This window comes from Sinocyclocheilus anshuiensis, unplaced genomic scaffold (genome assembly GCF_001515605.1).
Source record: "Sinocyclocheilus anshuiensis isolate Anshui unplaced genomic scaffold, SAMN03320099.WGS_v1.1 scaffold311, whole genome shotgun sequence".
Lineage (NCBI taxonomy): Eukaryota > Metazoa > Chordata > Actinopteri > Cypriniformes > Cyprinidae > Sinocyclocheilus > Sinocyclocheilus anshuiensis.
In genome coordinates, this window is record NW_015549606.1 from 791,697 (window position 1) to 819,227 (window position 27,531).

Here is a 27,531-nt window from a genome sequence, read left to right on the forward strand (position 1 = left end):
TGCGCATTAAATATCGCATGCGATTTATCGTGCAGCCCTAGTTTTTACCCAGTTAGACATAATTATGTTATCATATCCATGTCTGAAGTGTAAACTTTTCTCATATTTTATTAATTTACAGGTCTATAAATCACATTTTTAAAATCAAGCAACCTCATATATCCAGATGGTAGGAACCCTGGTTCTTCAAAGAAAAAAAGAAAAAACATAATTTCTTGATTTGTAATTGTTTCAACTTAATTTAATGCTTCTTTACCCTTTATTTTTTTATCGTTATAAGTCATTTGGAGGACCCTTTGGAAGTTTTCTGAGGCACCCTGGTTGAGGACCTGGTTCACAAGGACACATTTATTGGGGACATATGACAGATTACTCACAGCATTTGTTGGACAGTTTGAAATGTCCTCTAGAGAGCTGTTGAAGATATTGGCTCATTAAGATATAGCATCTGTGATTTGTCCCGTTGACTATTCACCTTCTCGCCTACCTGATTTGTTTGCTCATTTTGTAAGAGCTGTCCATCAGTAGAGAGCAGTATTATGAGAGTTGGCTTGCAAATGATATTGGCCAGACCGCCATATTTTGTCTGGTAGAGAAAAGTGGACTCGTAACAAGGACATGCACACACATACTGACTGGTGTGCTTTACCATATTTAATCCTCTTTAATCGGGGGGATTTGTTTCCTATCGGAAGAATTCACCAAATACGTCAAATTGATGTTAAAAACAAACAGCCTCTTACGTCATAAGCTAGCGTCATGATATGACCAACCAATCTGTGAAGTCAATTTTGGCAAATCTGAAAAGCTTTGAATTAAGACTTAATTCGACAGGACGGGTATAAAAACACTGTTTTATAACTGAAGTTTATGTGAATGTTCTGATGTAATGATGTTCTGCCTTTGTTCTTAAAGTGTGTTAAGGGTTAAATGATGTGTCTGTAGCCATGTTGAGTGAGGGTTTGTTTTGAAAACACTGAAATGCTACAGAGCCAGTAACTTGAGGCTCTGCTGCCATCTACAGACATCCACATGTACTCGCACATCAAAAATGTGGTGCAGCTTTACAAACTCCTCTCTGTAGTTCATATTTTGTTCACTAGAGGGAGATGTGGTCAAATGTATTCAAAATGTTTAAAAAAAAAAAATATTTTCTGAGATGAGAAGAATTAATCTAAGCCAAGGAAGGGGATGTTGCTGTCATAGCAATACACACACATATTGGTTTACTTTTTAAATGGATTTTTGAATTCAGTTATTACCTTTATTGTGTAGTTTGTTTAGTTAATATTTTGGTTACTAGACAGTGATGCGGTCAAATATATTTTTATGACTTATTTATTTATTCATTCATTTATTTTTTATTTTATTTTATTTTTTTTAAGTGGCAAATAATTTATGTAAGGACATACTGGCTTGATTTTTAATTGAATTAAAACTATTAAACTATTAAAATTATATAAAATATATTGAAACTATTTTTTTAATATATATTGATAAATATTTCTGTTTAGCTTTATTTTTATTTGATTTTGAGCTTTATTAATTTTAATTTATAAGTTAAACTTATAGTTAAATAGGAACATTTCTAGTTTCCTTATGTTCACGTTTTTTTACTTATATTTGTATTTTATTTTATTTGTTTATTTTATTAGTTTATCACTTTTTTTAAATCGTTAGTAAATTAGTTTATCTTTTATTGCCTCCCGTAATGTCATTGATGAAGTGTAACTTATACAGTTACACTTTATCCATATGGAAAAAAAATAAATAAAAAAAAATTCAGAAATAACCGAATGCAGTTTTCAATACTTTTAGGTTTTTAATAGTAATTCTTTGTTTAGTTTGGTATGTGTGTACAGTAGGTCAAAATATTTTGTAAGCATGCATTCCTGACCTGTTCACTCACAACTAATAAATGCTGGTTGTGTTTTTTTAGGGAGCCTAGGAAAATAGTCCTACATCGGGGCACCACGGGACTAGGCTTCAACATTGTAGGAGGAGAGGATGGAGAGGGAATCTTCATCTCATTCATATTAGCAGGAGGCCCTGCAGACCTGTGTGGAGAATTAAGGAAAGGAGACCGTATCATCTCTGTAAGAAAAAAAGTAGTTTTTTGGTATCATCAGCATAACCATTTCAGAGAAACATTGATTTGAAATTTCAGTACATTTCAGAATGTCTTTGTATATTTCTTTTTTAATTACAACAGCACTCAATCAGCATAAACTTTAAAATAATTTTTCCAGGTTTATAGTAGATTTTACATTCTGAATTTTCCATGCATTCTCAGACTGTTGGACCCCACTGGCTGCGTTTTGCATCAGTGCTTATTTATTAATATTGTATGTGTGCTATAGGTAAATGGGGTGGACCTCCGCAGTGCAACGCACGAACAGGCAGCTGCAGCACTGAAGAATGCCGGACAGACTGTCACCATTGTGGCTCAGTACAGACCTGAAGGTAGGCAGTTCCTCTCACAATATTTCGGACAGACCAGTATGTTTCAATGTTAACAATAATAAATAAAATAACATTCTTATGGCATGATTCCATTTAGAACTGGATTTCTGGGCCTTTCCTTTGTAACATGACAGCTTCAGTCCTTTTGTTTCTTTCAGTTGATTATATAAGGGTCTGTCATGTTTCATTCTGATACCACCAAATGTAGCCTACACTTGATTCAAGCCTAAATCTCATAAACTTACTTTTATACTAATGAATTTCCACACTTTGCTTCAAATTTGTGTTTCCCCACAGCTATTTTATTAGAGAGAATCTCTTTTGACACAAACTCTAGCTTTTAGCTGAAAAACGTGATTAGATGCAGCATAGAATACTACAAATGCTTATTTGTTTATAGCTGGGCATGGCAGAAAACCATTTCATGGATGGTGGACTGTGATAATGGGAAGAAACTCAGTTGCAGTGACACTGTGGATCTGATAGAAAACCTGTCATTTGTGTTTAATAGTATATTTAATAGTGTATTTAAAGTCAACATGAAATGCCATTCGCAACCCATTTTTCTTCCATAATCTGATATTGCAACATGACATTGGGCAAGAAAAAATGTTGGGTGGGACTTGATTTATTTATTTGACAAAATACAGTATGCACAGTAATATTGTGAAATATTATTATTTTTTTACATTTGGATTATATGTTTTACATTTTTACTTTTTCCTGTAATGCCAACTTTGAATTTTTTTCACAATTCTTTAATTTAAAATAGAAATGTATTAGCATTTATTTGAAATAAAATCTTTTGGACTATTATAAATAAATGTCTTTACTTTCCCTTTTGATCAATTGAATGCAGCTCTGCTGAATAAAAGTCTAAATTTCTTTAAAAAAAAAATCTTACTGACCCCAACGTTTTGAAATAAGGATAATGATTTCATGTACATGTAAGTGATAATGTTCACAGTTCGCTGTATGGTGTTGTGGTCGTGACTCATAGCGGCGGCTTCACCCTGAGGAGTAGAGTCCAGCCTGGCCGTTCTTTCCTTCAGCTCGGCAGGCCTGGCTGCAGTGTTTATTAAAATACCAATGGGGTAGTGATGACCCTCAGAGTTTTGGCTGGAGATAGTCTGAGAGGGTCTAAATTAAGCTTGTGGACAGGTCTGTGTGTGTATGTGTGATCCGAGCTCCTTTCACACCCCTAGCGAGTGTATGTGTGTTTATGTAGCATATTCTCTGTTTGGTGAAAGCTGTTGTCTTAGCGTGGCTCCTGAGCCTAGCTTCCTGTACCCATCACGCTCCTCCGTTCACGGCCAGCACAGAGCAGCTCTGCCCTTTAGCTTGGCTTTCATTAGGAGAACGTTCCACAATCAGTTCTCTTCATCACGCGGTATAGACTGCAGAGAAACAGAAGAATCTGACATTTTTGAGATTACATGGATTTACATGTTTGAGATTTACCCGTTTGATTTACCCAAATGTTTGTTAAAAATTTTAGCATAGCATAGCAAATCCATATCATAGTCTCTCATCTTCCCTTGATAGTTGTTGATGAGTCAGTGTAGCTTTCCAAAAAAATAAAAAATACAACAAAGGCACACCTACTGTCATCATCATCTTGAGTTACAGTGCGGGTGTCAGTTTGCAAAGTCTCAGCTCTGCTTTGCAGAAGAGAAAGTTGCTCTTCTCTACAGAGAAATGACCGACCTCCATGTGAATCTGTATGTTGTTGTTGTCATCCCTTTTCCATGCCAGACATCTCATCAACATGCTCTTCTGCCCAGTATTCAGTCAGCAAGATGGAGATTGGTTGTGCCCAATCAGGCGGCCACAGGTGCGAGCAGGGTTCAGGCAGCTCCCTGTGGGGAGAATGAGCTGAGATTAGATCCAACTCCCTCTGCTCTCCATATGCAGTGTGTGACAACATGCATAATAAAGCATCGGAAAGCACAGATGCAGCACTCACTTTGACCAATGGCTGCTGAAGAACTGCTGAGGGAGGACCTTGTCAACTCTCCAGGGCTTCTTATAGTGAATATGTCAGTGCTGCATGGTGTTTTCCATTAAGTGCAATAACCAGAGGATGCTTTAGATATCTAACTAAAGAACAGATGTTGTGGTTTAATGATTTAACTGCGACGCAGTCATTCCAGAGCCTCCATTTTTTGACATGAGAAACAAATGGCATTAAATGTTCACTGATGGTGGTGTTTGGATAGGAAATGAAACCCCTTAGGGCCAGACTGCTTTGATCAGAGGGATTTAACGGCTCTGAGGATCTGTGCTGGAGCTTAAAGACATCAGTGTCTGACACACACACACTCACTCACACAGCTAGGCTAAGCACAAGTCCTGCTTCAATGACATGCCCTCCAGTTATTTACAGAATTAAGGAGAAATTTACCCATTTCACTTACCTCAACAAACAAAGAAACAAACTAATTTCTTCCTCTCCAGTCAAAATATTGTTATTCTTGTGAATATTGTTTTTCTTGTGTCCTTAATATCACTTTCCATCCTGTTAGTCTTTTGTAGACAAGTGGTGACATATATTTTGGTGAGAAAACAACAGTAATATCAGCAAGTATTAGTAATGGATTTGATCAATTTTGTGATGTGAGATTATTAGTTGGTTTATCTCTAAACTATTACATAAAAATAAACATATAAAATATACTCCACCCAGATTTACTAATAGCTTGTGCCAACACAATCCTGTTTAAAAACTGTTAGGATTTAATGACACAAAGTGACAAATTAGCCACACTCTTTAAAAAAATAAAAATAAAGGTGCTTCACGATGCCATAGAAGAACCTTTTTGTCTAAATGGTTCCATAAAAAAAACCTTTAACATCTGAAGAACCTATCTGTTTCACAAAAGGTTCTTTGTGGCGAAAGGTTCTTCAGATTTTAAAAAGGTAAGAAAGAGATGGTTCTTTAAAGAACCTTTGACTGAATGGTTCTTTGTGGAACCAAAAATGTTCTTCTATGGCATTGCTGTGAAGAAACTTTTAAGCACCTTTATTTTTAATAGTGCATGTAAAGCATGGACACAGTTATTTAGCAGCTGACCTTAAAGGGGTCCTATTATGCTCTTTTACAAAGTCTTGATTTTGTTTTGGGGGTGTACTAGAACATGCTCTCATGCTTGGTGGTTCGAAAAACGCATTATTTTTCACATAATTTACATTATTAAAATACCTTTCTCCCCAGCCTGGCACAAACGGCTCGATTAGTTCTGGCTTTGATGAAGGTACGCCTTCCGAAAAACAAAATGTGTTATGATTGGTTAGCTGTCCCAGTGCGTTGTGATTGGTGAACAGCTTAGACGGTGTTTCAGTACTGCCACGCCCCTTGCTCCGTCTTTCAACAAAAACTTTTGGGCGAATCTGGCACTGTACTCCCTCGTGTTGTGGAAGCTGTCCTCAGTAAAATGCGCAGCACACAATAGCAAATTGGGGTTATAATGCTCAGGAACAGAGTTAAAAAATAAATTGCAACCACTGTTTCCTGACATCATCCGCTTTCGGAAGGAGGTGAAAAAAACAGCGTTTCAGGCGGTTGCACACCGGATGAGAAGTCTTTAAAATTCAAATACTTTATTTTCTATGAGTGTAGGCACACCGGCGGCGCCGTTCGGCGTCTGTCCGCTGCGCCCAGCTACGTCGTGTTATACTTGTAAGAATTGTTCTAGACATGCCGAAAATTTGAAGCTACAGCACAGCAGCTCTTCTTCGTCGTTTTCTCTGATGCACTAACTCTGCAGCAGCACTTCTTCTTCATCGTCTCGTCTGATGCACTCACTCAACCAAGCGTTCTAACCACAACCTCGCCCCTCCCCACCCCCCAACCATTCGAATTTCTGTAGGCGGGAATTATTTGTAATGATATTCTAATGAGCCGCTTTGTGATATCACAAAGCCCGGAAAACAAACGCTGTAGTCCAAATGAGCCGTTCGTTGTAGTTAAAAAACGAAATATCTCCCTTTGGAGTGGACTTTGAGATTTGTAACTTTCTAGATCTTTTTTATGCCCAAACATACACACTGACTAAAAAAGTGAAAAAGCATAATAGGACCCCTTTAATACATATGCATTTATAGGAGTTTCCATTGTAGATGCAAAATTAATGGGAGGAGAGTATTTAAATGAAACTTGCAAATTGATTTACAAAGGTTTGTGGTAGTCAATTTACCATTATTCAATGCCCCAAAAGCATGTCTTAATTCATTTTGCGCTTGACGTGGTTGCGATAGTAGCCAATTTCTGATACTCTTGGTAGATTACATGGTCTGGCTGCTTCTGTGTTCTTTAATTTGAACATTGTCAGTAGATCACCCACAGAACTTTCCCATCATGTGATTGTAGTCCTCACTAATTTGCCCTGTTTAGTAAATCTGGCACTTTTTTTTGGAAGGCATTGACAGTGGTCACCAAAATGATACAAATATCATCATACGCCTCAGTACACTACTATTTCTCCTGTTGTTAGTTAACTCTCTGTTCATATTTACTTCCTTTGTTTTGCTTGGTGAAATGAATGCGCGGTTTTGTGCTAAATAAGCCAACATGGGTTAGGGCTGTGACTTCAACAAGAAGAGAAAGAGAGAGCGAGAAAGAGAGAGAGAGAGGGGAGGGAGGGGTGAGTGAGCAATTCAAGCACTGTTTAGTCCATTAGCATCTGTTATGTTGCTGTGCTGTAGGTGCTCAGAGAGGCTTTGCGTGGAAGCGTCCAACTAAGGCAAGTTACGCACACATACACGCGCTCAAACACACATTCGTGCACGGAGAGCAGCTGTGTGTGATTTGGAACTGTCCTTCAGCACCACAACACAATTGAACTCCCACATGGAGGGGTAGAGACAGACACGGAGAAAAATGCTCAGAAACTTTCGCTCACTGTAGACTCCTCTGAGAAAAGAACTTGTAAGTATGCTGATTTACTTTCAACTTAATTGAACTCTAATTTGTAGCGAATGGTTAATTTATTCAGTGGAAGGAGAGTTAGTGTTTTATTGTGCATTGATATGTGGTTGTATTTGTCATGAGGTTTTTGTTTTGTTTGAGGTTTGAGGGGTTTTTTATATAGAGGATATTTAACAGACTTGGTTAAAATAATTTTTTTTTTGGAGTTTCCTCCTTGACTTTTACTTCAAAGTAAGACTTTCTTGATTCAAACCTATCGTGAGGTCTTTATCGGGCTATAATGTCAGCATTTCTTGTTCTATAGCTTGAATGTCTTTCTTACGTTCTCTAAGGTCAAACATAGGGAAAGAGCAGGAGCGTTAAGTGGGTTAAACCACTGAATAATTCATGAACCTTTTCACTGTTTCAGTCTAGCGTCATGCAGTTTGAGTCCTGGGAATGGATGATGAATTCACTGGATAGATATCATTAAATAAGATTGCTCCACCATATCAGACCATATCCGTCCTCTCTACCACTTTACGGCTTGCACAGCTGTGCGTATGTTGATGCATCTGTCTGCTATTTAGTGTTTATGCATTTGTAATTCTCACACTTGACAGACCTCAAACAGAGATCCTATACTTTCTCCAAATGCTCTAAACCACACATCTATTATGTCTCTCTCGTTCTGTCTGACTTTTCGTCCCTCCATCTCCATCGATATTACCGATCCACCCTGAGGCTCTAGGTGTTTGAGGGTTTTTTCCTTGTTGTTTATCTCTTCTCAGCAGGACAGCATGTGTAATGTTGTTTTCTGTGTTTCTAACAGAGTACAGTCGATTTGAAGCCAAAATCCATGATCTACGGGAGCAGATGATGAACAGCAGTATTAGTTCAGGCTCCGGCTCATTGCGGACTAGTCAGAAGAGGACCCTGTATGTCAGGTGAGCTTTTACTAATCGCCACTAGTTACATTCGATCTTCCAAACATGCTTACTGTAGATCCTTAATCCTCAGAGATCAACACAGGACTGTGGCACTTCTGCAAAAAAGCACTTTGCATAGAATGTAGTACATACAGTTTTACATACTACCCTTTTATTATTATTGTATACATACTATTATTTTATATGTAAAATCTAAGATTTAAGATCCATTTTAATATTTTATTTTTAAAAACTAAAAAAAAAACATTTTCATGCAAAATATCATGCTGATAATATAATGTGTGATTTAAAAAATGTATAATAATGCAAAATAAAAGCATTTTCACTGATAGCTTCATGCATAGACACAATGGGGTGTAATGTCTATAAATAAATACTAAATGTGTTCACATAGTTCACAATCCATCTCTAAAACCCTGGCAAAAATTGGTCATCTTGTTATGGCTTTCATTAATATTTGACCAGCCATCTCCTTGTATTTTTTTTAATGTATATTGTTTTGTCTGCCGCTGAATGCGTCATAGATGGCCCCTTATGTGAATATGTCATTCTCTGAAGTGTGCCTGTGTTTTTTGCTGCTTTCAGAACATTCAGGCCAGTGGTTACACATTAGATTGAATCACATCATTCCAGGCAGTAACACTGAGGCGAGACATGAAGGGCTCTGTATTAACTGAACGTTTGCCATGTTTTTGGAGAAAGTCTTTTTACCTTCCTGTGTTCACGGACTCCCATCGCTCATAGCCTAGCACAACGGTAGCAGTTAGACATAAAGCAATAGATGATCAGGATTATTATGTAAAACCGTTCCTGAAGTTTTGCTCTCATGTGGCTTTTGTTTGACTTTATTCTTTAGCTCTCGATTTGCTGCTCTTATGTTTTAATAAGAACAGCTTTGACATTTTGAGGATTTGAAAGCCCCTGGGCACTGGATTCTCTACACATGCATGTGGTATCCACTGATTTTAAAACCTAATGTGATTTTTCAGCTGTGTAGGTCACATTCAGCTCAACCCATAATATATTGTCCCTGTGTATTTATGTATGCGTTCTGAAAAATATTAGTCAAATTGGTCATCATAAGAAAAATAGCATTATTTTAAGTGACAGGAAATCTAATCTAAAATGAAATGAAGGACATACAGCAGAATGTTTTACATAGTAAGTCTATATAATGAATGATTAATGGAAACAAACAGTGATGGAAATGAAGAGTAAGAAGCGCTTCCATAAATACCCGGCCTCTAAAGTGCATGTTGCAGTGACTCTGTTTGCTCTAGTTTGGTTTATTGCGAACTGTTTCTGAAAGATGTATACTAACACAAGCTGTTGTGGCAATGTCAACGTAGCTTGTTTTGATGGACGCTTAAAATCACGCAAGGATGTAGGTACAGCTGCAGTCGTCTTTGGCTTTATATTTCCCACAGCATGGAGGAAGCCAGGAGGATGCCCTGGCTTCCTCCTGGAAGTGCTTCATTATTGATGAGGAAACCGAGATAAGCTAGTCAAGAGCTTGGGCAGCTAGTTACTTCAGCTCCAGTTCTCTTAAATGCACATGCACAGAACAGCAGTGGCCTACTTAACATCTCAATGAATCGGTCTGTGGGCAAATTAGTTAGGAAGAATTGCTTTGTAAGATAAAAAAAATAACTTTGGCATTAGGCTAGAGAATGGTTTCACTGTCTTTACAGTTGTTTAATATTCATGGAATCTCATGTAGGCACAGTCTAGAGGCATTTCTTGCTGTTGTGTCTGTCTGATTTATTGTGCTTTTTTTTAAGAAAAGGTTTCATTCTCCCCCTGAAAATCATAATTTTGTTTGACATGCCCCAATTTTACCTTCCCTCTGACCTTTAAAATAAAGGCTGTTCTTGCTACTGCATCTCTAAAACTGAAGTGCTTTTTTAAATACATTTTCCTATTCTAGCTTAATATAATGTAAGTTATTTGGCGAAATCAAAAGATGCTTTTTTTTTAACATCCAGACCAGTCAGACTTTGCAGCATTAGCACAACCAATAGCATGAGTTTTGGGCGGGACTATCAGTTTGTCCTGCTATTGTAAAATGGGGGAGGGTTTGAAAAGCAAAAACATATTTTCAAATATTTTTGCAATTTCTGTTTGGTGATGCTAGTGGCACAGAAATGACACAACAATTAGAAGTATTCCACTTGAAATGTCATGTTTTTGACTAAAATTTCAGTAGGATATTTTTAAGAGTAACATTATGCAAACTTTTATGTGGGAGTTTTATATATAGTCATTATGTATTAGCAATAATTGTTGTTATTATTATTTTATTTTGTTTTTATATATTTTATAATGTTAATTTATTATTATTATTATTATTTACAGTACCTTATCAACAAAGAAGATTCATTAACATATTTTTTCTTCTCTGAAAAATAATTCTTATTACATTCTCCCTCTTCCAGAGCCCTGTTTGATTATGACATAACGAAAGACTCCGGCCTGCCCAGTCAGGGGCTGAACTTCCACTTTGGCGACATCCTACATGTCCTGAATGCTTCGGACGAGGAGTGGTGGCAAGCGCAGCATGTGACTCCAGATGGCGAGATGGAGGAGATGGGCGTCATTCCCAGCAAGAAGAGGTAGGCTGTGCCCCCATGCATTCCAGAGCACACTGTACTGTAGAAATATAATATCAGTTAACCCTCTTTACAGTGATTAACACAATTGTGTGTTTAATGCCACATTACCCACAACTCATAGTCTTTCCACTAATGTTTCTTTCACAATGTCTTCCGTTTCAGTTCACTGCCTTTCTTCATTTTGGTTTAATTACCATGCATTTTTCCTTGTAATAATGAGCAATGAGCACACATACATCTGCACAATGGCATCTAAAAATTAGCATATTTGAGACTATATATGCTTACTTAAGTGAAAGCTTAGGTAAAAGTAACTCTGCTCTCTGTGTGATGAGGGTTTTAACTTGACTCAGCAGCTAGAGATAGAAAACGGTTTGAAGAATGTGGGTGTTTCTTCAATCAAGAGCACTTTCTTTTATGTCCCAGGGTTTTTTTTTAGATTACATTTACTAATAGATTACTTTTTTTTTTTTTGCAAGTCTGCTTGGAGACTTCTGTGCTTTCATTATTTATTTTTGCTGCTTTTAAAATGTATTTTATGTATAGCTTTAATTTTACACTTGTCACAGTCCCAGGCTTTAAACGAAGAGTCAAATAATCATAAAAGCTTTCAATATTTATTGTGTGGAAAAGATATAGATTATCAAAAATCAGTCACGACTTCTTTTCCACCACAACCAACAATTTTGCCCCCAATAAAGTATTATCAAATACTTGGTTACTAAACTGACAGAATGCTTGAGATGAAGATGTTATAAGTGAGTTGCATACAAACGTGTGACAAAATAATTTAATTGTATTTAGAATACAAAGATGCAAACAAGTCTACTCTATTTTTGCCAAAGTCATGGGTTTACTGTCACCCATGTCTAATTAGAGCCTTATATTTCAGCACTGATGTGTGATGCTGTGAGAGTTTCTCTCTCATTCTCTCCACCCAACTGTATATTGATTGAAACTTGATAATTGACTTCTCACCTCGTTCTAAAAATGTGCCTGTCTCGTCTCCCTACTGATGATGCTTGGTCTTGAAGCACAGGGGACAGCCAGCAATGCTCTGTATTTTTAGAAACAAGTTGGGATTTCTCTTGGTGAAAGTTTCTGATCTGCGTCATATTTCATGATACTTCAACATATTTGGATTTTGGAGGTTAGATGTCATCTAGATCCATCAAAGCACAGTTTTTGTAACAAAATGTCTCATGTAAACTCTCCCTAAGAAGCATGTCAGATCAGCGTCTGGTGAATGTTACCATTCAAACATAAAAACATGTATTTTAAGGATAATATGGGGATAAATATTACATACGCCACATGTTTATTCCTTTTCAAGACAATTATGTCTTACTACAATATCTTTATCCTTGCAAAAAGCAAACATTTTTGGGCTTCATACGTTTCTCAACGTCCCTTTTTTTATTTTATACACATGTTCATAATGAACTCAGGACAGTTGTTGTGTATTAACAGTGAAAATACTTATTCCTAAATTCCTTGTCTCCTTCCTCTTCAGGGTGGAGAGAAAAGAAAGAGCCAGGTTAAAGACGGTTAAATTCAACTCCAAGTCTCGAGACAAAGGGGTAAGTGTTTGCTGCTCAAATATTTACCATGTCTGGCATGACACAAACAGGCTTTTAATGCCTTTAAAAAGCAGCTATTTATAGACTAATACATAATAAATTGGCCTTTTGTTTAAAAAGTTTATTTAGTTTACTTGCAGTCATGCGGACATAACCTTAATTTGAAAGAACCCGCCTTGTAGCCTATTTTGAAACATTGTTATTTTATGCTAATTTGAGATGAAAAGTGCTAACAAGATGTTCAGCATTAGAAACATTTTGTTGCACCTTTCTCTTGTGACTTTTCCAAAGCCAAAATGTTCTCACATAAGATGACTAACAGCTGGCAAGTGTAAACTCTAACAAAGTAGTGAAGTATGTAAGTGATGAATCATTCTTCATGAATGAGATGCTTGTTTGAAAGTTTCTATTTGTGAAATTAATTCAGATCCCTTTTACTGTATGTAGTGTACTAATCCTGTATGTTTGTTCACTATTCTCTCCTGTGAGAGGATTCTTAACCGCATGTGACTATTAGGGCTGGGCAATATGGCAAAAAATATTTACAATACTATACATAATACTTTTATTCAGCAAGGACACATTCAATTCATTATTAACTTAAACATGACAGTAAAGACTTTTACAATTCCACAAAAGATTTCCATTTCAAATAAATGCTGTTCTTTTGAATTTTCTATTAAAAATTTTATCTTTCATAATTTCATATCATGAAAAAACATTGATAGTAACAAGCAATGTTACTTGAGTACCAAATCAACATACAATATTAGAATGAATTCTGAAGAATCTTCTGAAATTGCTGACTGGAGTAATGGCTGTTGAAAATTTAGCTTTGCCATCACAGAAATATATATTTTTTTATTATTTTTTTTTATTTATTTTTTTTTTACATTTTGTATTAAAACATTTTTGTATTCATTTTATATTTTTGTATTACATTTTGTAATAGAAAATGATTGTTTTAAATTGTAATAATATTTCACATTTCTGTTGTACTGTATTTTTTAATCAAATAAATGCTTCCTTGGTAAGCATAAGAACAAAATGCAAAAAAAATTGAGACATTTTTAAGAGACAAAAATGTAAAAAAAAAAAAAAAATCTTACCAACCCCAAACATGAACGATAGTATATACTGTATTAGAACGGTATTATATATCTCAATATTTATCAGCATTTTGATGACATTCAAGATATATCACAGTATTAAAATACTTGCTCTGACTTAAAAATAAATAAAAATAAATATATATAGGCCTATGTGTGTGTGTGTGTGTGTGTGTGTGTGTGTTTCAGCCAAACAGCCATTATAGCTTCAACATGTAAGAACTTGTAAAATGCAGTTAAAACCTTGTTAAAAATAACCAGGGTATGTTTTTCACATTGTTTCACACTCACAGAAACAATGATATATATGTTTTCATTTATACTGTATGCTCTAATATAAAATAATGACACTAATATAATATTGTGACTAACAGGTTTTAATTATATGAAATATCCTACTCTCTTAATGGGCTTCAGTGAAAGATACAAACATCATTACATCAGTTATGAACAGATTCACTGAAATTAAAGTTTGACCTCATTAACAGAAAGAAAGCTTACCAACTTACTCCAACACAGTTTTTCTAATGACGTTTAATATACAGTATATACTGATACAAGAAAAAACTGCAGAAGTAGTCTAATGACATGATCTTTAAAAATTGTAACAGAAAAAAAAGCTCCTTAAAATCATCGCAATATTCACAATGTTGATTAATTTTATATGACCACAGAATATATTGTCGAAATTCAATATGTATTGCCCAGCCCTAGTGATTAAAACTCTTTAGTCTTTGCAGCAGTATTGTGTTTAGCACTGGACCGACTCATCATCCACTCTTCACTGTCTTAGCATTTTCAACTGCATTTACTAATGCAGCATGAGCGCATGAATATTTCAGAGAACAAAAACACCTGTATACGCTTGCCATTGATGTCAAACTGCTCTTCACATTCTCTTCCTGCACATTACTCATCTGTCCATCTTTTTATGTGTGCTGTAACTTTGTTCCTGTCCAAACCCTTTGATCAATGCCAATCACTAACTTTAATCAACTAACTAATTCAGGAGGCTGGTCTGCATGTCCTTGCATTTGTACTATAAACCCACCTTGCTAACCTTGGTTGTGGTAACTACCCTTTCAATTTATCTGATATTCGGTAATCCCTCATAAACTCTACTGTGTCTGTTGCCATCTCCAAACCAAGATCTGGTTTCATATCTATTTATAAGTTCTCACATTAGTGATTTTTGTCATTCCAGCATCATTTTATTGGATGGCGGTGGCTATAGAGTCAGTAACATGGGCATCTGTTAAGTTGGGCATTTGTTCATACTTCAACTAGACACCCAACACCATTCCATCTGTTCTTCCTTTTTTGTTCTCCATCCCTCCCTCTCCTCCTTCCCAGCAGTCACTCAATGACAAGCGTAAAAAGAACCTCTTTTCGCGAAAATTCCCTTTCTACAAGAACAAGGACCCCAGCGAACAGGAAACAAGCGATGTGGACCGTAAGTATATTAGGCGTGTGCAGGGCAGGGTAGCGCCACACGCGGCAACGCCAACACCGCTGAACAAAACTCTTGCTTCTGCAACAACCCTAAACGTGACGGCAAATTTGGTTGATCCCTTCTACTGAACCTCAATGTGAGCTGATGTAGAGACAGAATGTCCACTGAAGACCATTGAAGTCTACATATCTGGGTTTGTTGCAAGGCAGGAGCAATGTTCATCGGTAAGACGTGATGTGTTGTTCCAGTAATCATTGTTATTTTTGTGGTTTTCTCTTGTTCTGTGCTCTCTGCCGACTGCTCCACAGGACCTGAATGACAGCAAAGGCTTGAGTAAGTCCACAAAGGCAACAGCAGACCTACAGTACCCCACCGGCCCCACCGAACTCCCTTCGTTCCCCATAAATCTGTTTTGCACATTTAGCAGTGATGTTCGGTTAGAATTGTGTTGCGTCTGCAGCCTGTGTTGTTTCTAGATGGCTATAAAACACAAGCTTTGCAGAGCAGTGCTATGTTCAGTTCCTTTGTTGGCCATTATGCCCTTAACATGTTAATTCTGCTGCTCTTAAAGGGATAGTTCAATCAAAAATGAATTTTCTGTCATAATTTACTAATTAATAGAATTGGCATAATTTATATGTTGTTTTTTCAAAAGGATGGAAACATGTTTAACTGTGACAATAATACAATAGAGTTTATTGTGGCAGTAAATTCTGTCCTCCAACTCTTCTAGAGTATTGCTTAAAGTGATGGTTCACCCAAAAATATGTGACCCTGGACCACAAAACCAGTCTTAAGTCGCTGGGGTATATTTGTAGCAATAGCCAAAAAAACATTGTATGGGTATTATCGATTTTTCTTTTATGCCAAAAATCATTAGGATATTAAGTAAGGATCATGTTCCATGAAGATATTTTGTAAATTTCCTACCGTAAATATATCAAAACTTAATTTTTGATTAGTAATATGCATTGCTAAGAACTTCATTTGGACAACTTTAAAGGCGATTTTCTCAATATTTAGATTTTTTTGCACCCTCAGATTCCAGATTTTCAAATAGTTGTATCTCGGCCAAATATTATCCTATCCTAACAAACCATACAATTTCGAGAAATTGATATTTTGAAGAATGTTGGTAACCAAACAGTTTAATTTCACATAGACTTGCATTGAATGGGCTAAAAATACAATGGAGGTCAATGGGAAATGAAGCTGTTTGGTTACAAAAATTCTTCAAAATATCTTATTTTATGTTCCACAGAAGAAAGTAAGTCATACAGGTTTGGAATGATGTGGGGGAGATTTTCATTTTTGGGTGTGCTATCCCTTTAACAAAATTTGCATTATAAATGCATTGATTAAATCGTGGTGATTATTATGTCTAATTCTTCGGTGTAGGGTTTCCTAAATAAGGGGTTGTGCGGGAACTGCAAGGGGCTTTTGAGTTGATTAAAAAGCTAAAAAGTTATCAAATTGAATGGAACATTAAAATAAACAAATTGCGCAGCATAATTGAAAACTGAAGTAAAACTAATAGTGATATATCTTATGAAATCATGATTTTCAAATCAAAGACTGCGATTTAATTAAATATATAGTCTGTTGCATTACGTTCACTTTGTTTATATTCAGATTCAGATTTTCTAACATTTTTGTTCCAAAATGAACAAAACCAGTATTCTGCCAAAATAAAAACTTGAGGATTTAACATGTTAAAAGCTCAAGTGTTTGTACGTTTGAAAGTAAAGAATTTAAGAAATAAATATTTTGTACCACCCTTAAAAGTAACTATTTCCATTAGCCATAGAATTGTAGTTTTCTTTGTGTCTGGATGTCTCAGCAGGAGCAACATATTTTATTTTATATAATATAAAATAAAATAATTTTAAACTGAAATTTAAAACAACCAAAATAATGACAAAATGGTCAGAAAAAAAGAGATTGAGTTTGATATGTGCTTTTGGGGACAAATGCAAATAATGCCATAGTCAGAAAGTCATTTAATGCTCATGTTCTGTTTGATGTTGACACTGAGATACACACTCCCTTCAGTTCTTTATTTTGATTTATTTCAAACTACAGTAACAAGTTTCTAAAAAAAAATGCATTTCTTTGTGATATAACAATCTTCAATAATATCTACGTACTTGGTCAAATCAAAAATGCTAAAACAATATGGAGGGAAAAAAGCAGATAATTAAAAAAAAATTTTGGGGGGTCAGTAATATTTTAAATGTTTTTGAAAGAATTATTGTATCAGTACTGCATTTATTTGCTCAAAAATACAGTATTTTAATATATTTATTATATAACTTTTTATATATTATATTTGTATACAATATATTATGTAATTTATTTCTAAATTTCAGCAGTCCAGATTTCAGTGTCATTTGATCCTTCAGAAATCATTCTAATATGCTGATTTGGTTCCAAGGAAAGATTTCTTATTATTATAAATGTTAAAAAATAAATATCTGCTTAATATTTTTGTGGAAACAGGGATTTTTTTTTTTTTTTTTGGGGAATAGAAAGTTTAAATAAACAGCATTTTTTATTTTCCAACATAAATGTATTTACTGTCATTTGTAATTGATTTTAATATATCATTGTATCCTTAAAGGTATTATTTCTAAAATAAAATATAAACAAAACAAATGACCCTAAACTTTTGAATGTTTGGTAGTGTGAAAACAGTCACAATGAGGGGGTTGAGGTCAGCATGGTTGATATAATGGAAAGTTATGTACAATCTTCCATGATTCCTGGATGTTTAGTATTTGTGTCCTCTCTTAGACTTCTAGACTTCTTTTAGGTGGTGGAGTGGAGCCCCGCTGTCCATCAATGTTCACCGCACCATGACTGTGTTAAGAGAGTTTCTTACATGCATTCAGAGGGTATTAGATGATTTGAAATGTTTCATACTGATAAAACTACCAAACTCATTTTGTACAAGCAATTTTGTGATAAACCGAGCAAAATAAGATCAGCTTCAAAGCCTCAGAGTCACATCCTGCACAGGTTCTTAACGCTGCCATCTGCTGGTGACTGGTCTTAGTATTGTGTTTGTTATATTCCTGCAAAGCTTGTTTTTGTGTCTGTGGTGTTCATTTTCCCTTTTTATGGTTTCAGAGCATGTAACTTCTAATGCCAGCGATAGTGAAAGTAGTTACCGTAAGTTTGTGTTCCCCTTTATTTCCTTTCATCACGTCTCTTTAAACTTCATCAGTTTGAGTATTTAATTCCCTTTGTTCCCTCAGCTTTCCTTTGTGTTATATGCACACACAAAATTGAAAGATGTGTACTATTCAAGACCAACAGTTTACGCAAAAACAGTTTATTTTTAATATTTCAAATAAATAAATATTTTAATCTTAAAATAGGTTGTTTAAAAATGGAGCAGCAAAAGCCGAGATAATTACAACGCACTATTGATTTAACCAACATAAGCTCACTTTACTCTACTATGCTTTATAATTCATAAGCTAGCTATATGATTTGCCATACATGGTAGTTTCAGGTAATAAAACAGGTGCTGGTTATCTGTGTACCTTGCTTAGAGATCATACTGGGTACACAGAATATTATGGCCCTGGAATATTACCTTCAAATAACATGTCACGGTCATTTGAACAGCCTGTGTCTTTCAACAGTTTTGTAACTGGCCTGTCATTCACATTGAGTGGTCTGAAAAACCTCTTGAACTTTGTTAATGCTACATGGCTCTTAAATCTCATTTGAACTGAGTGAAAATTAGAGACTACTGTTCAAAACAAAAGCATGTAAGCATAGGGTAACCAAGTAATATATTTGAAATGTAAATGAATAGCAATGAATGCAAAAGAAATGCATTTGAACACTCAACATCAGATTTACACAGTACATAATAATTTGTGAACTTATATCAGTGTTTCTGTCTCTATTAGGTGGGCAGGAAGAGTATGTCCTCTCGTATGAGACAGTCACGCAACAGGAAGGTGAGTGTCTTTCATTATGGCTTTCTTATATTATGGTACATTGGTTCATATATCTTCATTTTACTGTGTCGGTGTGTAATGCTGCTTGACTGATTGATTGTAAGGACCCATTGTAAGGTTGTTATTATGGTTTACAGTGAGTTATGCTCGTCCGGTGATTATCCTTGGACCCATGAAAGACCGGATCAATGATGATCTAATCTCGGAGTTCCCAGACAAGTTTGGATCATGTGTTCCCCGTGAGTACATAACCATGGTTTTATCATTTCTTCTGCAGAATTTCATACCGTCTGCATTGTTTTTATGGTCGTTTCTGTTCTTTGACCAGACACGACTAGACCAAAGCGAGACTACGAGGTTGATGGCAGAGACTACCATTTTGTTATTTCACGGGAACAAATGGAAAAAGACATTCAAGATCACAAGTTCATCGAGGCCGGCCAATATAACAACCACCTCTACGGGACAAGCGTGCAGTCAGTGCGAGAGGTTGCAGAAAAGGTGAACGAGTTCAACTTGTTAGGAAGTAATAAAGAAAATTATGGCAGTAATAAAAAAGGCATTTTTTTTTTTTTAGAGTATCATGCTGACCTTCAGATTTGCATTGTGCAGATTTGCAATTTTTCTAATTTCTCACATGACGATCTGCGTTTCATTGTTCTTTAAGGGCAAGCACTGCATCCTGGATGTCTCCGGCAATGCCATCAGACGACTCCAGTTAGCACAGCTCTACCCCATTGCGGTGTTCGTGAAACCCAAATCAGTGGAGAATATTTTGTATGTTATTTTTACTGTGAAACACACAATAAATGCTACAGCTTGATTATTTTTGACTGATTGGCACTAGTAATATGTCCTCTGTGTCCTTCGCAGAGAGATGAATAAAAGATTGATGGAGGAGCAAGGCAGGAAGACCTATGACAGAGCCATGAAACTGGAGCAGGAATTCCTAGAGCACTTCACCGGTGAGAACAGTAGAGTAAACTTGCATCCCAATCAGCTGTGACCTTTCTGCTTAGTCATTTTCATGTATACCTGTCCTGCAACGAAGCCGTACTCTGCATTTAAACTCTATTTTGATCATAGTCATCATCTCTCATTCCAAACCCGTACAACTTTCATCTGTGTAACATAATAGAAGATTTTTTTTTGTCCATACAGTTAATAGGGTCCAAATTAATATTGGGCCCCAGCTGAATGTCATTGCATAGACAAAAAAAAAATATATATATATATTTATATACAGGGGCATCTCAATAAATTAGAATGTCATGGAAAAGTTCATTTATTTCAGTAATTCAAACCTGGCCTGCTGCTTGCATTGGCTTTTTGACCCCTGAGCATAGGAAATACATTTTCTTTGGATGGGCTTGGGGTCATGGTGGTCTCACGGCCACCTCTCTCTCTCTCATGCCTCTCTTTGAAACTGCTGTCTGGAACTCACATCCCAATCTCCGCATTTCATCCTCCGGTGGGAGGAGACATGCCTGACCAGCGACTTACTGGACAGATTATACGGTACAGATTCCTTAATGTTTAAGGGAGGTGACTTTCTCGAAGGAAAACCAATGAGTTAATGCATTATATACATTTTGGTTTGTTCTTTTTCCCATATATGATCAAACGTTAATGCTTTCGACACGAAAAGACATAAAGGTCTCTGAAAAGACATAAAGCCACACTTTGCACGTTTTTGCATTAAGAGCATGTTTTGAATTATTCTTTTTTCAGTTAACATATGTTCTTACGTTTTTGAGCTACGTGAACTGCAGCCACCATATTACTTCTGTTTTCTCTAATTTATCTTGTAAAATCAAGCAGCCCACTAATGTTAAGCAGCTGATCTGTTTTGTCACAAGTACACAAAGAGGACAAAAACATTTGGCACAAAAGTTCTTCTTTTTATATTAAATGTCTATTTGTCTTAACAATCTGTGTACAATTCAAGGTGCAAATGGGAGTAGCTTTTAGTTGAGGTGAAAAGGAACAGCTTACAATTATCTTTCAAATCCAGGTGATGACATATTCTTACTTAAAGAAACTGCAATGCAAATAAGAGAGAATAAATTGTAATGTATATTCAACCCTCAGTATACTGCCTATTTTGTTATAATAAAGTCTATATTGAGCTTTAATTAAACTCCACACCTATGGGAATTATTTTCTTTATAATGTCAAACATACACTCGTATGAATATGCGTGTATGTATATAAAAATAAATATAAATATAAATAGATATATAAATATATATTTTCCTTTACTTTTACCACCATCACTTTTGTTGTTAATGGTTTGTTTTATGCAAAAACACTGACACACAGGACACATGGGCTGAATGGTGGTGTTCCATTTGCATCTGCTCAAACAATATGAAATAAAACTCAAGTTGGCAGTTTGTAGTCTTCTGCTCTCTCCTATGTAGTTATGCCATATTTACTTTTTCATGTGACGTGCATGATTTCTAAAAGCAATAGTCTTTGACACATTAAACATGAGCGAGAAGCGGAGGAGAGGGCTTCTCTTTCTGTTTTCACCTGGGATTGTGAAAATGTCAGAGTTAGCATGAACTGTAAACGTTAGAGGCTAGGAGATTCTTGCCTCCATGTGTGTGAACTTGTCGACTGCCCATAGCTGAAGAGAGATTTGCTTTGCCACTCTCTACCACAAGCCTTTAACTCTCCACCAGGGGGCGCGCTGACAACGTCCCCTTTTCGTTCTTAAGTCACTCGGAGATGACTGTTTTCTAAAAGATTGCTTCTCAAACTTGTCATCTTGGCTTTCTAACACATTTTTGACTAGATTATGTACATAATCTGCCAACTTGATTCATTCCATTTGTCAAAGGAGAACAGCTAATAAAAACTTTTTTCTCATATACAGTGTTTTTGTGTATCTATTTGTGTATGAAAAGGTAGGCTAAAACATTTCTTTCAAGTTTGACAAAAGTATTAGGAAGCAAAACGGTCTTCGATTCATGTAAATAATGAATAAATGTTACAAATGCTTCATGTTCTGAACAGTTGGTTCTTCTTTTTAAAGAGATAGTTCACCCAAAATTGAAAATTGTCATCAATCTGTATACTTTACTTATTCTGGAACATAAAAGGATGAAAACACTGCCACCATAAAGTGTGCTGCATTATTGTATTATTGTACTGTATTTGTCGTCGTTAACCATGTTTCCATCCTGTTGTACAACAAGAAAAATCACAGTCACAATTCCCTGTTGGCATTACACCTCTAGGTAGCAGCTGAATAGATGTAACACTTTATGATGACAGTAAAATTATTATTAAAACGAATACAATGAAGTTTTAAGTCAGACAAAATCAAAAAGTGTTTGAGTCTCTGAATAATTTCAATACTTAGTCAAGAAGTGTCTATCTCTATGGTTTTATAGCTAGATATATTCTTATAGCCTATCCTGCATGGCTCGAAAACGTATTGTTTGGACAATTTTGGGCACTTTAGGGGGGGAAGAAACTGAAACTGACAGCCAGAATGTGTCCAAACACCTTTGGTCTCCGTTTTGAACAACATATCTAAACTACGTTTGATTGTCATTTGCTTCTTTTTCAAGGTTAAAAGTTCTTTTTCCTGGGTCTAAGTGACACTGCCCTTGATTCAGAGCCTTTTTAATTCCCTTATGGAAAAAGGTGGAGTTTCAAAGAATGAAAGACCACTCTGTGTGCACCTTGGACCTCCGCCCGTCTGTTGGACGTGTCGTCCTCATGTCTGGTCACATTATAGTCTATAAATCCTGAATTTGACTGCACGTATCTTTTATGATTAAGGTACCGTTTCCCGTTTAGTTATGTCGAAGGGCTGAGTCGTGTTTTGGACTTTGCAACAGTCTCTCAGATATAAAGCTACAGTAACACACTAACATCTGCGCACTCTCGAGTCAGAGATGGACACCTGGGCTATTCTAGGCATTCTGTTTGCGGTCACGCATTACGGTAAGAAACATTTCATATGAGGTGAAAAGAGTTTTTTTTATCTCTGTCTTTATGTATTGTAGCTAGCCTATACTGTAGGAAATGTATGTTTTTAATTAGGCAAGCAACAGTATGAATCTGAGACTCTTTTGGAGATAAAGGTGTGGAAGGCTAAAAATAATGGTGATAATATTATAAATAACTTCGTCCAGTGTCAGGGCAGAGTACGATAAGATGGTGCACTATTTCTCCTGCGGAGGAGTCCAAATGTGAAGCAATGGCTCAGGCCTTTACCAGCGCTGCAATTCGACCAGCGCTACAGTGCATCCTCGTCTCATCGAAAGCCGAATGCGCTCAAAAACTCACCGTAAGTCTGTCTATCCAGTCACCCAACCAGCTAACAGAAAACGTTCTCGGAACTTTGACTATCGTTCTGGCAAAGTTATGAACAAACGTTCTTCCAGTAATATTAATACAACATTCGGTCAGAGTTGTCTGGTCATTATTAATGTTCTCAAAGCGTTAGCACGGAAATGTTTCATATACGAAATGTTTTCGTTGGATGTTCGTCAAATGCTTTTTAAATTTTACTAGTCCTACTTGTTTAAGAGAACATTTAAAAGTAAGACTCCCATAATGTGTGCAACATGATAAAATGGAATGTTCGTAACGACAACAAAGTTTTTGAAAATTCAGAATTAATGTTTTCATAACTTAATAGGAACGTTAGCCAAACGTTATTATAACATGTTAGCTTATCTATCTATCTATCTATCTATCTATCTATCTATCTATCTATCTATCTATCTATCATGTTTTAAACTCACCGTAAGTCTGTCTATCCAGTCACCCAACCAGCTAACAGAAAACGTTCTCGGAACTTTGACTATCGTTCTGGCAAAGTTATGAACAAACGTTCTTCCAGTAATATTAATACAACATTCGGTCAGAGTTGTCTGGTCATTATTAATGTTCTCAAAGCGTTAGCACGGAAATGTTTCATATACGAAATGTTTTCGTTGGATGTTCGTCAAATGCTTTTTAAATTTTACTAGTCCTACTTGTTTAAGAGAACATTTAAAAGTAAGACTCCCATAATGTGTGCAACATGATAAAATGGAATGTTCGTAACGACAACAAAGTTTTTGAAAATTCAGAATTAATGTTTTCATAACTTAATAGGAACGTTAGCCAAACGTTATTATAACATGTTAGCTTATCTATCTATCTATCTATCTATCTATCTATCTATCTATCTATCTATCTATCTATCATGTTTTTTTAATGTGTTGGAAATGTGCATGTGATAAAATGATGTTTTTTTAATGTGATGGAAATGTGCATGTGATAAAATTAAATTTTGCATGTGACGATTTTCTTTATATTTTTACATTAAAATTCTAAATTGTATCACTTTTATAGAACAGAAAATATGTCAAACTACCTGAAAAAAGTACAAATAAAAACCATGTTTACATGTTTATAATTTTCACATTGAAATTATAAAAAAAAAAAATGTATTAATACATTTGTTTATGAGGGTTGTAGCATCACAGAAAAATCCAAGGTTCAGATTTAAAAAGCTTTTCTGCCACACAGAAAATTGATCACAAACATACGACAAATTATAATGTGTCCCTGCTTAGTGTGCATTTGTAGTCTTTTGTCTGTTCATTTTATTTGCAGAAGTACACTAAAATCATTTTCGTCCCAGAAAATTTTCATTAATCAAGTTGCAATTGTGATCAATATTGCTTTTGACAGAAAAATGAAGTTGATGCCTTCTCAGCCAGTGCTAAAGAAATATATGACATTGGCAAGCAAGCCAGCTTCAAAATTGCTGCTGGAGAATCTGGAGCAGATGGTATGTTCTTCTTTTGGTGCTGTAGATACCGGATTATGCGAGTTGTAACTCTGAAATCTGCCTTTGAAATGGAAAGGCAGTGATTAAAGACATAAATGTCAACAGCAACATTAGGTTGAATATTAACCGATTTACAATTTCTGTATCTGTATGAATTACATACTTTATTATAATAAAAAATGTAGTGAATGTCCATTATAAGTATGTATGTTATGGACTATCCATTGTTTTATCTGGCAAAATTCTACTTTTAGAGCAACTAGTTAGTCAACAAAGTCTTAAAATTTGTTCTTCATCTAACGGCCACAGGGAAAGGAATAACATACTACGGTGTTGCCGTGGTCAAAAGGACAAATTCAGCTATCAACATCAACAGTCTGAAGGGGAAGAAGTCTTGTCACACTGGCAAGCACCGCACAGCTGGCTGGAACGTCCCTCTGGGGTATTTGATTGACAGTGGAATGATGTCAGCCATGGGCTGCAACATCCCTCAAGGTAGTCCATTGTTTATGGTGCAGCACATCTTAAATTGTCAGATGAAAAAGTATCTTGTGGCTTATCTTCATGTTTTAGGGGTCGCTGACTTCTTTAACGCCAGCTGTATCCCTGGGGCTAAAGATGACCCTGCGTCCCTGTGTCAGCTGTGTGTGGGAGATGGAACAGGAAAATATAAGTGTGATGAAAGCACTTCTGAGCAGTACTATGCATATAAAGGAGCATTCAGGTACCATATTTATTTAAAATTAAATCATACTGTAGTGAAACATAGCTGGTGCAGTTAATGAGAAATATTTGATAATGAGAAATATTCTCAGTGTGTCACTTAACTGTTGTTTTGGGCTTCACAGGTGCTTGGTTGAGAATGCAGGTGATGTCGCCTTTGTGAAGCACACAACTGTAAGCGAGAATACAGATGGTAAATGTGTACTCCAGTGGTTCTCAACCAGGGAACTTCAGCAAACTTCCAAGGGGGATGCAGGATTACTTAAAAAATATGTTATATTTAAATATATTAAATATATAATAATAATATAATTAATTCATTAATTAATATAATAATATAACTTATAGAAAGTATAATTATTCTGTCTTAATTAATGAAGATGCAACATGAAATCATACACACATATAAACATAAATATGTACCGTATATTTCCATGGCAGCGAATTATCAGATACATTTACAAATCAAAAATAATTCCTCGTTTCTGTTAATGATATAATATAGTTAATGTTATGGTTAGAGCTTCTATGCATAGCAAAGAGTATGTTAGTGATTATAAGAAAATAAAGTGAAAGTAAGCACACATGCATTGTAGTTCTGGTATGCTAAGTATACACAGTGATTATACAGGAAGTGTGGACAGTAAAGTTGGATAAGTGATAGATTATCATCTGTATATGAAGCTAATACTAAATCTTTTAACTTTGTGTCTCAGGTCAGGGGGATTTGTGGGCTGAAGGCTTGCACTCTGAGGACTATCAGCTCCTGTGTCGGGACGGCACCCGCAGCCCTGTCAGTGATTATGAGAAATGCCATCTGGCTCGAGTTCCATCGAGGGGGATTGTTGTCCGCACTGACGTCAGCAGTTCAGTGGTTTACAACATGTTACGTGAGGGACTGGTATGATCCTTTTTGAAATTGTAATTTATTAGGATTTTGAAACAGAGTAAAAACAAATTGTACATTTGGATTTCAATGTAACCGTTTCATTTAAGTGTGTGTGTGTGTATGTTTCTCTTTAGCAAAAATCTGGGTTCTCCATGTTCTCCTCAGCTGGCTTTGAGGGGACAAACTTGTTGTTCAGTGACGCTTCAACCACATTTATCCAAGCAGGAAATGAAAACTATATCGAATGGATGGGCCGATACTATTACATACTGAGAGCTATGGACTGCACAGAGTCAGGTGTGAATCTTTGCATCGTCATCAAACAATGAAAAATTACTATTTGAAATGCAGCACATTTACTATGCATGCTATTTACTTTTTTATATTGTACTCAAAATCTGTGTTTCTCTGTGATGGGTGTGTGTGTAGACGTTCCCTCTCACCTACGCTGGTGTGTCCTGTCTCATGGAGAGCAGCAAAAATGTGCAGACATGGCTGTGGCTTTCAAAAGCAAAAATTTGATTCCTGATATTCAGTGTGTCTATGGCACATCTGTGGAGGATTGTATGAAGAAAATACAAGTATGCCAATTAAGAGATATTTAAATAACAAACTTCATACCCACTGACACCAAAACTATAGCTATAAAGATAGATATAATGATACCTATATCATCATATATATCAAGCCCTTATACTCATAGTTTCCCTCACTGAAATCTGCAATACATCACAACAGTCAAGTTCAGAGACTAAAAATTCCATTCATTTTCACCATGGAGAAACAGATTTGTATAAACTCAAGGCTGCTGAAAAAGTGGGCGGTCACAAGCCGTATTTAAATGAGACTCTTTTCCTCCAGAACAAGGAAGCTGACGCCATCACTCTTGACGGAGGTTACATCTACACAGCGGGGAAGAGTTTTGGTTTGATACCTGCTGTCGGGGAGAGCTACACAGGTTAGAGCCATACACTTTCAATGTACTTTGACTTTTGGACCATATGCTTTTTAATTTGAAATGGCTTCAATAAGATATGAAGTAAACATTTAAAATATGAAGAAAAAAAAA

The 27,531-nt window shown here is 35.8% G+C and overlaps 2 protein-coding genes across 17 annotated transcripts in view; both read left to right on the forward strand.

Annotated features, from left to right (window-relative positions):
• Positions 1 to 20,121, forward strand: part of dlg1a (discs large MAGUK scaffold protein 1a) — a 124,708-nt gene extending 104,587 nt beyond the window's left edge. For 9 of the 16 annotated variants that reach the window (XM_016447815.1, XM_016447817.1, XM_016447820.1 and 6 more), the window contains 12 exons: positions 1,940 to 2,096; positions 2,361 to 2,463; positions 8,202 to 8,316; positions 10,755 to 10,931; positions 12,445 to 12,511; positions 14,974 to 15,073; positions 18,203 to 18,244; positions 18,997 to 19,047; positions 19,185 to 19,286; positions 19,376 to 19,548; positions 19,715 to 19,824; positions 19,921 to 20,121. In XM_016447815.1, the coding sequence (XP_016303301.1) occupies positions 1,940 to 2,096; positions 2,361 to 2,463; positions 8,202 to 8,316; positions 10,755 to 10,931; positions 12,445 to 12,511; positions 14,974 to 15,073; positions 18,203 to 18,244; positions 18,997 to 19,047; positions 19,185 to 19,286; positions 19,376 to 19,548; positions 19,715 to 19,824; positions 19,921 to 20,053 (1,330 nt within the window). In that variant the 3' untranslated portion in view covers positions 20,054 to 20,121. Of the gene's footprint in view, positions 1 to 1,939; positions 2,097 to 2,360; positions 2,464 to 8,201; positions 8,317 to 10,754; positions 10,932 to 12,444; positions 12,512 to 14,973; positions 15,074 to 15,381; positions 15,407 to 18,202; positions 18,245 to 18,996; positions 19,048 to 19,184; positions 19,287 to 19,375; positions 19,549 to 19,714; positions 19,825 to 19,920 lie in introns of all 16 variants that reach the window. The other 7 variants (XM_016447823.1, XM_016447824.1, XM_016447830.1 and 4 more) reach the window with 5 other exon arrangements.
• Positions 20,122 to 22,733: 2,612 nt separating this feature from the next.
• LOC107659038 (melanotransferrin-like) overlaps positions 22,734 to 27,531 on the forward strand; it is a 13,960-nt gene continuing 9,162 nt past the window's right edge. The window contains exons 1-10 of the mRNA XM_016447833.1: positions 22,734 to 23,007; positions 23,199 to 23,353; positions 24,751 to 24,850; positions 25,160 to 25,345; positions 25,424 to 25,574; positions 25,699 to 25,766; positions 26,290 to 26,474; positions 26,597 to 26,759; positions 26,892 to 27,043; positions 27,324 to 27,420. Of these exons, the coding sequence (XP_016303319.1) occupies positions 22,959 to 23,007; positions 23,199 to 23,353; positions 24,751 to 24,850; positions 25,160 to 25,345; positions 25,424 to 25,574; positions 25,699 to 25,766; positions 26,290 to 26,474; positions 26,597 to 26,759; positions 26,892 to 27,043; positions 27,324 to 27,420 (1,306 nt within the window). The 5' untranslated portion in view covers positions 22,734 to 22,958. The remainder of the gene's footprint in view (positions 23,008 to 23,198; positions 23,354 to 24,750; positions 24,851 to 25,159; positions 25,346 to 25,423; positions 25,575 to 25,698; positions 25,767 to 26,289; positions 26,475 to 26,596; positions 26,760 to 26,891; positions 27,044 to 27,323; positions 27,421 to 27,531) is intronic.